The sequence below is a fragment of the Telopea speciosissima genome, chromosome 7 (genome assembly GCF_018873765.1).
Source record: "Telopea speciosissima isolate NSW1024214 ecotype Mountain lineage chromosome 7, Tspe_v1, whole genome shotgun sequence".
NCBI classification, from domain to species: domain Eukaryota; kingdom Viridiplantae; phylum Streptophyta; class Magnoliopsida; order Proteales; family Proteaceae; genus Telopea; species Telopea speciosissima.
This window is the reverse complement of record NC_057922.1, coordinates 31,588,376-31,601,109: the sequence shown is the minus strand read 5'-3', so window position 1 is coordinate 31,601,109 and position 12,734 is coordinate 31,588,376. Positions and strand designations below refer to the sequence as shown.

The following is a 12,734-nucleotide window of genomic DNA, read 5'->3' as shown; positions in this document are numbered from 1 at the left end:
GGTTAGGCTCTCCCCAAAACAAAGGGAAAACTTTCCATCGTCCGGATATGCAAGCCCGAATATTATGGCGTTCCACAAGGCCACATCTTTCTTTTGTCTTGAAAAAAAAAACTAGAAATGTGAGCAATGACCATGGGGTAGATATCCACAGAATTTCATCTCTCAGTCCATCAAAAGTATGGTTCAAGATTTCGCGAAATATCGCCGATATATCGGCATATTTCAAAAATCTTGACACTACCGAGACAAAATGGACATACGAAATGAAAAGGTACAAATTTTGGTGAAATTTCGTGATATTTCAAGATATTTCAGGATTTACATGGTAATTATGGATTACTACACTCGTTTCTTTTTCGAAATTATACCGTGCTCCACGTATGTCCTTCAGACAGAGAGCAATGAACGTCGACTCCAATGGAGCATGAGTGGGGTCGATCCAGGACGATATAGCAATTATTACTAGGATTTCTTTTATGACAGTTGTGAGTTGTGAATTGTGACTTTGTGTATTGACTTTTGAGTATTGAACTAATGACTTTTATGGAGTTTATGAGTTATGACTTATGAGCTTATGCACTTATGATTTTATGAGTTCAAAGTTTAAACTAAAGGCTACATTTGATTTTATTTTTATTTCATTACTGTGTTTAAGTTTGTTATTATGTCTTTTAGTACTTATACAATGTGTATTTAACCATTTATACATCAGGATCCGACTGTATACTGTCAATCAAGGGTGCAAACCCAAAACACCACTTTGAGTTCACTTTTTTTTGCAATATGAAGGTCTAAATGTGTTTATTTAGCTTAAATAAGGGTGTACATGAAGTATCATGACTTAATATGATAAAAAAATCCACCTAAATAGACTGCCAAAAATGGCAGAAAAATACCATATTTCGGCAAAATTTCGATAAATTTCGACCTGCCCGAAATGGCGAGACGAGATGAGATCTTGAACTATGATCAAAAGTAACATCCACTAGACAAGCCGATCAACACAAATTGCAAGAATCAAGTTGGGTACTAATGAAGTTCCATCTCTATTGTCTAAAGACCTATTCCATCATGTATTGCTTCTCCATTAGAGTTTCACTGTTCCAGCTTTACATAAATATGAACAATAAAAATGCATAGTGGTTATCAATCTTGAAACAATGCATACACAATAGTGTGAAAGGGAAACTAATAGAATGCAACTTCCTTGCAAGCAATTAGTTACAAAAAAGTTGATGCCTTTTCAACATCTCCAAAATGCTTGTATGAGTATATAGCCCAATTAACCACTAGAAGTCCTCATCCATTTTGAAGACATAATTTCCTCCTCCATTCTGTAGGCTAGACATCACAGAAGCCTTCTGATAGTCACCCACTCTTCTTTCAAAGAAGTTTGCTTTTCCTCTGCATAATTGAAACATACACATTGCTAAGGTCAGAAATATAAAATCATCACCACTGGGGTGCCTTTCATCCAGACTACAAATTTAGATCCACCAATGCATCGATATCTATATCCATTTTGAGTAAGCTTATCAATTTAATAATTAAAATTTGAGCAGCTATGATAAAAATGTCGAGCCATGAAAGATTTATGTATTTCAACCTGTTGTTAATGTTAATTGGTTGGATCTTTGGTCCGTGGCCATCAATATGATGGTCCACATTTCAAATTAGCCAAGATTGATAACTCTGAAGCCATTTGTGGGGCAGGTAAGCCTGGATGAAATGCATAATCAATCAACTTCCAGGGTATAATTCCCATCAAATTCATGAGAGAAACCTAAGATTTCCTTCCCATGGATAGTAATTATATATAGCAACTACACAGCAGAAGAAGAGAAAAACTCAGATAGGAAAAGGACCTGCCAGACTGGTATGAATAATTACTTAAATGAGTTTGTAGGAGTTAAATAGAACAAATGTAGGTGTATGCACAATACTCACTGCAAGGAAATAAACTCCATCCAATCAAAAGGATTTTCTGTATTATATTTCTTCTGGCATCCTAAAGCAACCTGAAAAAGGTAGAAACATTTAACCTGATGTTCCAACCAGAAAGATATTTGAAGTGCTAAATAAATACTTAGACGATGATTACCAGAAGGCGATCCGCAACAAACTTTATGTACTGGCTCATGAGAACTGAGTTCATGCCAATCAATGCACAAGGGAGGGCATCACAAACAAACTGAGTTTCAATTTCCACAGCTTCATGCACGATTTGATGAACCTTTTGTTGATTTAGTTGTCTATGTAACAAACTGTGAAAAAGAACTTAAATAAATAACTATCTTCAGATTTTTATTCGGGGGGGGGGGGGGGGGAGAGGGGAGGCCAAACAAACACATGAGCACATATCTGGATGACAGAGAACCACAGACAGAGTTTAGCTCAATCACATAGCAAATATGAAAGGTGAACAAGCCTGCCTACCTGTACAAGAGGCATGCAAAGTCACAGTGGAGACCCTCATCTCTCGAAATAAGCTCATTTGAGAATGTCAACCCCGGCATTAGACCCCTCTTTTTCAGCCAGAAAATGGCACAGAAGCTGAGAAGAACAAAGGAATTTGATCTCTATGCTATCCCCTTTCATTTTTATAGGCAACCATGGTACATAAAATCATTCATCTGACAAAAAAGTAAGATAGGTCATGACTGAGAAGGAAGCTTACCTTCCCGAGAAAAATATTCCTTCAACACAGGAAAAGGCAACAAGTCTCTCTGCAAAAGAACTTGAGCTGCACATGAAATTAACGAAATAAAATGGTTGAAAACATAAATTTGTTACATTTCCACAAGTACAGAGAATGCAATTAAGTGTATATATTAGGCATATATATACTTTCAGAGTGCATAGCTCATTCGAAGATGCCATCTCAATCAGCATTGAGATTTATTTCTGTACACAAAACTTGAGCTTCCCACCCTCCTCAAAGTACAGAATGAGATAGCTGTAATATTTTAATAGGAAATGTCTAATAAGTAAACATGAACTCTTAGATATGGCATTTTCTTATTCCCTTTAACCCAATACCTGCTGAGGGCACATCCAAGTAACACTCCACCCCCTGAAGTATGATGGCCGGTGAGACAGGATTTCATAGATACAATATGGCACACAGATTTACCAAAAGTAATGTGGCTTTGAAAGAGTTGTTAAGATGAATTATGTTGCAGAAGCAAACAGACAAACTCAAACATGATAAAAAGAAAGTGAGCCTAGTAAATACATTTGGCAGAAGCGATAAACAGGAGTTTTACTGTACTATAAGCCACAAAAATAAAGTAAGTGATGCATACAAAAAAGGTTCAAAATGGCCTATATTCTTGAGGCCTGGGTGTATTTTGCTGATCTTAAGTAGTGCCACATATTAGATGATAATTGTAGTGGTTAACTTTTACACTTGGATACACAATGGTGATATATCATGTCAGATTATTCAAATTTCAGTTCAGATACTAAAATATCATGTCCTTGCCATATCTAGAACATATGACTAACTAAATACGTGCATACATTTTATATGAAGGATGAGGGAAAACTACAATGGACGGAATACCTTTCAAGCCAATCCAAGGCCCATTTGGCCTTTCTCGCAACACAGGGAATGTTTTCAATAGCATTAAACAACCTATGCTTCTCCTTTGAGTCCTTGATGTATGTCTCCAAAAGTAAGCTATACATCTCTGAGAAGAGAAAATAAAAAGATCCACAATCACACCTTGCCATATCCCTAACAGGGTAAAAAATCCTTAACTTCACTTACAAATCTCTACCAGAATGAATATTCTCCATGGCAATTTGAAAACCGTAGAATGCCCGAGCCTACAGGGGATCAGAAGCATTGCTTGAGTAAGACAACTTTAGAAAGAAAATGTGAGAAATTCCAAAGAATTAAAACAAAATGAGAAAATACAGCGAGTTTTTATAATAAGAATATTATTGTACTCCATCATTTTTTATTATATACATTGTCATAGGTGATGAAAACAGGATAAGCTTTGCTTCTGACCACAGATATCCATTTAGTTACTGTAAAACTAAGAAAATGAGTAGTTTTATACGAATCATACTCTATGATGATCTATTTCATTAAAGTGCAGACAGTTAAATGACTATATTTAGTTTACTAATGAAATGAACCAAGTTCACCCAACCGATTGGAAAACAAACTTTGAGCACTCTATATATCGATAGCTCGTATCCATAAATTAGTAAGACATTGAAAGAAACACTTGATTGTTCTATGTTTCAGAAACCATACACATGCGGAAACAAACTTGACTGATGGCACTAGACCATATAGAGGTCAAAGGTACCTCTGGAACTTGAACGTCTTTTAGAAATCTGGCAGCCAAATTCTCCAACACAATGCCATCAGATGAAGCAAAAAATGCCAGTACATGGCTTATAAAATGCTTCTCAGAATCAGACAAAGTTTCCCACTGTTGAACATCATAAGAGAGATCAACCTCCTCCGCTGCAAGCCCATTTCAGCTCAGAAAATGAATGGTCAAAATATTTGAAATAAAGAGTATATAAACATACATTCCAATAACATGAAATGTTTAGGGAGAAATGAGGTTGGTAGAGTAGAACTATAAATGGATACCTTTCCAAACAAAATAAACAAATGTAAACTGGGATTAACCAACCACCAGACCAATCCTTTCCCACTCTCAGAGCAGAGTCCCACAGGGCCAGCTCAATGTAATTGTAAAAGGAACAAAATAAGAAACAAGAAAGGAAACTAAAGTAAGGGGGAGTGGGGTTATCAAAGAAAGTTCAGAAAAAAAATTTATGTGAGCTATATAATTTTGGGAAGAACAAGGACGAGAGAAAACCTGAACACTCAATTATAATGTGACAGGGAAAACAAGAGCAGGTTAGAAATTGAGGTGAACTTAAAGGCTAAAGCAATATAAAACTGCAACTAAAAGGTTATGGAAATATGGTAACTTGAAAAAAATATTCCTAACAATATGATCACAGGGATAGTGAAGGATTGAAAGTACGTACAGAAACGACATATATCAAAGGACTCAAAAAACAATGAACTTTCGCATTGATTAAATGACGGCAAAACCAAATTCAGAAACGAATTCCGGAGTGGGACAAATTCAAAGACGTTTAGAGAAAAAAGAGAAAAGGACTATATTGGTGTTCCTGCAATGTAAGTTCTTCCGAATTCCAATAAGCCCAACCAATGAGATTCCACCAACAAAAAAAAAAGACGAAAATAGAGAGAGAGAGAGAGAGAGAGGTGAAAGGGGGTGGAGGAGGAGGAAGAAAAGGACCCATATCGGGAAACACAAGATATATCCCAAAAAAATTCGAAAAACCAACATCCGAGAGAGAGAGAGAGAGAGGAAGTTTGAATTCATAATGTAAACAACTTTGTAGATGTGCAGGAGAAATTTAATAACAAAAGCAAAAAACCAGAATTCCAGAGAAGAGGGAGTAGTACAAGAACAGAGGAACAGAGGAAGAGAATACCAGTCCAAAAGCTAGCTTCGGCTTTCTTGTACATCTCCCATAGCTGCCTATACCTGATAGGAAACATACAAAACCTCTGCGATTGCTCCATTAAAATTGGCTCTTCTTCTCCCTTATCATGTAACCGTCCTTCTTCCACGCCGTTTACCAGAGAACCCATCTCGCAGAATTCCTCAAAACTCAAGAAGAATTCGATAGAAACTATAAAACCCTTCTAAAACCCACAAGCAACAACGCGGACAGATTAGCTGATAACGAGAAACGTAAGATGGATTGATTGAATAAAATATCCTCTGTTTTTTTCTCTTCGTTTTCTTGGTTGGTTGGTTGGTTGGTCGGTCATTGGTGCTTCCTTTTCTCCTGTGTTCTGAGATAACCCATCGTCATAGGGAAGTTTTCTGTTCCGGTAAGCAGTTCCTTCCGTGTAGTTGTGATTTAAGACTGTTGGATTGGTATCTAATACACGTCTTGCTTAAATAATGTCATCGTAATCAAAGGCGCAGCTGGCCCAATTTCACATCCAGAAATCTCGGCCGTAAAAATTAGTAGGACCACAAGGAAAGCAAGTTGCTTCGACGTGGACCGCATTTTCAAGCACATTCGTCTTTGTCATATGACATGTCCGTCAGGAGGAGGGGATTGGGGGGTGGGGTTGGTTGAGAATCCAAATAATTGAGAGGGGAAGAGGGGGTCATCTGTAAAATTGGTGATTCTAATCATGGTTTCCAGAATCGGAATAGGAATTGGATCGGTGGAATCTGTCGATTCGGACGATTTGGCCGATTTTGTCGATTCTTCTTTATTTTTGGCCGATTATGGTCGATTCTGATTCAGCACTGGAATCAGTTGATTCGGAATCAGCACTGATTCCGCAATTCTACTTTTCAAAACATTGATTGTATTTCTATCGTTTGGCCTATAACTTACTCGTACATTTTATGGTCTAGGGTGCTCAAATTTTTTTTTTTTATTTTTCACATAAGCCTATATATATTTTTATAAAATTTAAATATATTTCATATTAATCAAATATTTTTTTAAATAATGGACAATTTATTAAAAAGGGGAGGGTTTTCATGCATGGCCACATAAGGTGGAGATTGGTTACAAAGTGTCAAATAAGGGGATTTTTAGTCATTTTCTGCCCCCGCTTGTGAGAAGGGGGATAGGACTCTGTATGGTGCCTGGCTGTGCATAGATCCTTTTGCCTAATAAAAAAATATTAAAAAAACAACACAGTCGAATGACGATTTTACGGAAATGCAAAGAAAAAGAGAAATCACACACACCCAAGACAAGATTTTTACGTGGTTCACCCCCAAGTAGGAAGCTACATCCACTGCCGAGCAATAGTATGAATCCACTATTTCTGTGAAGCAATACAAACCCTCACTCACCCATCTCTCAAAGAGATAACTACAATATATAGGAAAACCCTAATCTAGAAAGTACAAAACTACCCCTAGAGACCACCCAGTTTGGTTCGGACCTGAACCAACATAGGGTGAAATACATATAAAATCAAAGATCTCAACGAGCTCTACCAGAGTCAACACCTGTGGCCCTATCGTATGCACTTTTTGGCCATTCTAGCACGTTTCGAGGCCTAAAAAATGTAGTCTTTCGCGATGAAGTCGGTTGATTAGGACAACATAGTATCTTTTAGGAACCGTACATGTACCTCTGGAAATCGAATGCTTTTATTCCTCCAAGTCGATGTGCGAGATCATATTCTTCTACTCTTGCTGATGCCCCAACTCCATTTCAAGCTGCCTCACTCGATTTTTCCACTCCGCTCCGAAGATCGGGATTTCTTTTGACGAATGGATGGAATGATTGGCATAGAGAGACGGCTATGCTTTAGTGAAGAGTTCAAGAAAGAGAAGGGTAAGAAGTGGGGTAGAGGAATTGGTCGACTCATCAAGCCCATGACCTGAAGATTACAAGTTCGAATCTTGTCTCCGCCGAATCACAGTCTCAAGTTTGCCGCTCTCTGAGTAAAAAAACGGATTTAAAATCTCAGTGCTCCTAGTGTTTCTTGTGAAATTATATTTTTCTTTAGATCAGACATATGTCTAACCCAGTTAAAGTTTGCACAATTCCATCAAACATACGAATCATACACTACAAATTCCGACTATCTTTGTGTAGCATTATTTGTCATTCTGACCATACTTTTATTACATGCATTTTATGTAGTAATTGATATATCACTGAATGAATACATATGAAATGAACAACCAGAATCTAAAATAATCGGAATTTTTTTGTACTTGGTGAAGTAGTGAGATAAATATTTCCATCACTTCAAAACCTTTCCACTATAGCACATTTGATAATTTATTTCCATTATGATTCTTGTCTTCTTTCTCTTTTTTATCCTCCCTTATGGTTTAAAAAATATTCAATTTTAAATCACCTTCCTTCTCACAATAATACAAAATATTTTACGACATTTTTGACTTGAAGTTACTTTTAATATTACCGAAATCCTCATGTTTGTCATTTGATCTGTCTTTGCCCATCACCATGTGTAACCAAAGCACTACCCTCCTCTAACGATCTCTCATCTTCTTTTTTTTTTCCACCATGTCTTATTCATCATCAAAGCGACAATAACTTCTTCAAGCTTGATAATATAATTATCAAGCAAAGCAACAATAACTTTCTTAAGCTTGATAATATAATTATCAAACTTCTACCAAAAAAAAAAGAAAAGATACTACAATTATCAAACAAAAGTATTGTTACGATAATGATCAAATGAATAAGATAATGAAAACCAAGAGAAAACAGAGGTGGAAATTTATTTTGTTGGAAGAATCATAAAAGAAGTGTTCAACCGGGAATTAGGTAAATATAAATTAAATTTAGGGTATTGACAAAAAATTTCCCCAAAAGTAGATGGTCAATCTCTGGTTAGGTACTTAGGATTGTTAAGGGTATCAATTGGTCTGACATGATCAGTTTCAGTGGGGCCTAGTCCGTCCCTACCAATTTAAGACCCCATACCGTTTCCTCTTGTTTAGGTAATCAGGCCTCGTAGGCTAAGGCATAAATATGTTTCTATCCAGTCAGTAGGTTACCGATACATAATCAGGCTAGTCAAGCTATAATCGTGCCAGAAATGGGCTATATTCTATAATAAGGTTAAATGTGATTAAAGGCGCTAATCCAGCTATAAACAATCGATTATCAGTCGGTCTCGATCGGACAACTATAGAGCAAGAGTCTAAAACTTGAGTTTTGACTAGGTTTCGATCAGCCACAAAAACGAGTTCGTCTCGGTTTCGACCATATCTCGGTTGAAACTTGAGACTTTCTCCATGCTAACTCGAACCTTGGTTTCGAGGCCTAGAAGTTGTTTTTTTGTTCTAATTCTTGTTGTACTGCCTATTTTAGACATTTTAAACTCAATTCATGCATTAGTTTCACACAGAGAACACTAAAAATATTACTTGTGATTTTGATCCAAGTTCGATACTGGATATTGTTCTTGGACATAGTATCAAATAAGGTTTGACTGGAACATAACTCCTTTAATATAAATGAGATTTAAGCAATCTTGGATTTGTTAGAAAGCTTTATTTTGATAGCTTTTCAATAAGTCCAAGATTGCTTAAATCTGATTTATATTGAAGGAGTTATGTGTTAGAATATTTTATTATATTCTTACTTATTAGGTGGGCTCTATTAATTGTGGCAGTTACTATTTCTTAGTGGTTGGTCTAATAAGGTAGATATGCAATATCTTGGGGATCTAATATGGACTAGCTAGTGTGGGCTCACAGATCACCGTTAGATCTATAATGGGAAGATCTATGGAGATCTGTATAAATGGGAAGCTAGGTCCCCTCTAACCCTAATGATCAATCACAATATTGAAATACCATTATGGAGAAATGATGTCTCTAAGGTTCTACCATTGAGCAAGTGCTAAAGGGGAGTTTATAGGAGAAGATCCTTGCTTCAAGGGAGACTAAAGATCTATTCCGCTGCGTTCTTCATCGTCTCCATGGATCCTAAAGAAGGTACGATCCCATGAACGATTCTGTCACATACTTTGTTGTGTTCTTGATCTGTCTATATGCGATCCTGTTTGGATTTAATCTTACATGTGGTATCAGAGCCAATATAGATTAAATTATGAACCTATATGGATTGATTTGCGACTTCCGTTCCATGTGATTTTGATTCAATCTGTCGAAATTTTTTTTTGGGGTTTTCTGTTGAACCCGTAAGTTTTTCGGCCACTGTCAGAATTTTCGATCGGCGAAATTTGAAACCAACCATACGGGGTTAAAGGTCTCGGCGTCGCGAGCATTTTGGTATGTGGATCGCCGTTGGAGGCCTCCGGACGCGCCCTCACGCATCGGCGGACTCTGGAGGGTGATATCACTCGCTCGGCTGGGTTTTAAAAAAAAAAAAAAAAAAAGTGACCATGACCCGTATGGGTCAAACCGGTAACAGTGACCCTGGCCCATTGGGTCAACCCGGTAACCCGAGACGACCCATTTGGGTCAACCCGGTATCCAAACCACGGTCTATTAGGGTCGACCCGGGAACCTCGACACGATGACCCGTCTTTTTGATCCATTAGGTTGACTCTTTGACCCGGGTTGGCCGTTGACCGGTCCGGTTCACGTGGGTGAACCGCTTTGGACCGAACTTGAACCCGGATTGATTCTGGAATCTTTGACCGCACGTGGTTTGCACGTGCAAACTTTGAACGGCGCGTGAGGGAGCGTGGGAGCTCCGTTTGGGGCGTTTCAGGTGTCGTTGGATTCGTCTTAGAATTCCCTACATTTTGATATGTAATTTGGATATATTTGATGCCTCGGGATTTATGAAAAATTGTAAAATAGTGATTTTGGGTTACTTTTCCACCCTTTTGCATGGTTTCTAGAATTTTTATTATAATTCTGGAATTTTCTGTTATAATGATGTAATTTATGCATGCTCTATATTGTTAGAATGTTCACTTTTGTAATCTAGCAATTTTGGTTAATTATGTTTGATCGCCTTTTGCAATCCCAAACTTTTTCAAACGATGTGATTGGCATATGTTGTAATTTTTGGACAATTCAGCCCCTTGTCATCTGGTCTAAAATTACATACAATATGATTTGTGTGAGTAACATAAAGTATGTCCCTATATGGGAGAATTTCATAGATTTGATTAAGTGGTGACCGCCAAAGTGGCACTCTTGATTAGGTTTATGGAATATCGGTCTCATATGGTAATGGGATTTCTCTGGTTCTAATGCATAGTTATACACCCAAAGGTGGTAATTGTGTATTAGTGCTTAGAGGGTCACATATGCAGCATATGGTTGAGGATTAACTGACCCAAGAAGTCTATACACCCAAAGGTGGTAGATTATCGAGGATTAGAATATATTCTCATGGCTGCTGGCGTGTGAGGAGGTTATTACAACTGTATATCATGAATTCTGCCCAAAGGTGTTTGCATGGTGATGCTTGTGAACTCTCCAAAAGGTGTACTTATATGGTTTTCAAAGTTACACATTACTCACATTGTGCTAATAATATACATTGTTTGATTTTTTGTCACTTTTTCTGAAATAATATGGTTACCATTGAGATTCTTACTGAGTTAAATTTTAAGAAGTGGTAAGAGGACATTATGTTTGCCATGGAAATGGTAGATATGCATACGTCCCTTGTACTGGATAGGCCAGTAAACCTATAACTGATAGTACTGAAGATGAAAAATTCGTGCATGCTGCATGGGAAAAGAGTAATCACTTAGCTGTACTATCTATAAAGAACATCATAAAAGTGGTTTGCCTGATAAATGTACTGCTAAGGAATTGCTAAATGCAATTTTCAACAGATACAAAGTTTCAACGAATGCTGAAATTGGGACACTTCTGTAATAGTTGTTTAATATGAAATATGATGGTTCTAGGGGTGTTAGGGATTACATTATTAGGATGGTTGATTACCAAACTAAACTCAAGGCCTTGAACATTCCTCTTTCAGATGCCCTAATTGTCCATCAAGCTCTAAATACCGTACCATCTGAATTTGACATCATTCAAACCAATTACATTTCCCAAGATGGAGTCTGGAGTATTAATGACCTAATTTTTAGGGTTGTGTCTGAGGAAGAGAAACTGAAGAAAGACAAAAAGTCTGCTGCCCTGTTTACTTCCAAAGCCCGTATGAGTAAAAAGTCTAAATACCATACTCATAAATCTGCCAATAAACAGTTCAATCAGACTAATAATTTGTGACCTCAGAAAGACTCTTTGAAGAAAGAGAGTGATCGCTGCTTCTTTTGCAAGAAGAAGGGTCCCATGAAGAATGACTGCGATAAATACAAGGCTTGGTTACTCAAGCCCAAGCAGTCATCAGGTAATGATTCTTTGATTTTTGTTTGTGAATCTAATCTATCAGAAGTTCCATCCAGTTCTTGCTGGCTAGATAGCAGTGCAACTAACCATGTTGCTTTTACCATATAGGGGTTCATAAATCGGAGGAGGCTAAATAAGGATGAATCCAGGCTGGTCGTAGGAAATGATGGACATTCTGTCGTAGAGTTCGTGGGAGATGTCATTTTATTATTAGATTTTGGTTTTAAAGTGACTTTAAATGACACTTTTTATGTACCGTCCTCAGGCGGAATTTAATTTTGGTTTCAGTTTTGGACATTAGTGGTTTCCATTTTGAAATAAAGAACACTATGGTTAATTTATTTTTTAATTCAACTAAAGTTGGTTCCTGCCTTATGTCCAATGGATTGTACAGATTGTGTTTGTCTCTCAATGATATCTACGTCTCCTGTAATATTGAAAGCGTTATTTTCAAAATACCTTTACTTAAAGAACGGTCTTTCACATTGTGACATAAGAGGCTAGGTCATATTTCTAAGGCAAGAGTGGACAGGCTGAGATCATATTTCTAAGGCAAGAATGGACAGGTTGATAAAGTCTGACATCCTACCTACTCTCGAAAGTGATCTAGAAACTTGTGTAGACTGTTGTAAGGGAAAGATAACCAAAATAAAGAAGAAAACCGCATTCCGTAGTTCTGACCTGTTGGAGGTCAGTCACACTGACTTCAGTGGTCCCTACTGGTCAAACTTAATTTAGTGTGCGCGAATACTATCAAAATCGCTCTGAATGAAAATATTTTTTTGGACATCAAAACAAATGAATATTTTACCACACTTTTGGTTTTTAGCAATGTTTTACCATATTAAGATT

The 12,734-nt window shown here is 37.1% G+C and overlaps 1 protein-coding gene across 1 annotated transcript; it reads right to left on the bottom strand.

The window, feature by feature from the left end:
- Positions 1–1,108: 1,108 nt before the first annotated feature.
- On the bottom strand, positions 1,109–5,702 carry LOC122666646 (ribonucleoside-diphosphate reductase small chain A). Its single transcript, XM_043862685.1, has 9 exons — positions 5,503–5,702; positions 4,326–4,486; positions 3,783–3,831; positions 3,566–3,692; positions 2,678–2,743; positions 2,437–2,553; positions 2,102–2,264; positions 1,948–2,018; positions 1,109–1,404 (listed from the first exon to the last, which is right to left on the bottom strand). The coding sequence occupies exons 1-9, from the start codon at positions 5,660–5,662 to the stop codon at positions 1,290–1,292; spliced, it is 1,029 nt and encodes a 342-aa protein (XP_043718620.1). The 5' UTR covers positions 5,663–5,702; the 3' UTR covers positions 1,109–1,289.
- Between the last annotated feature and the right edge of the window lie 7,032 nt (positions 5,703–12,734).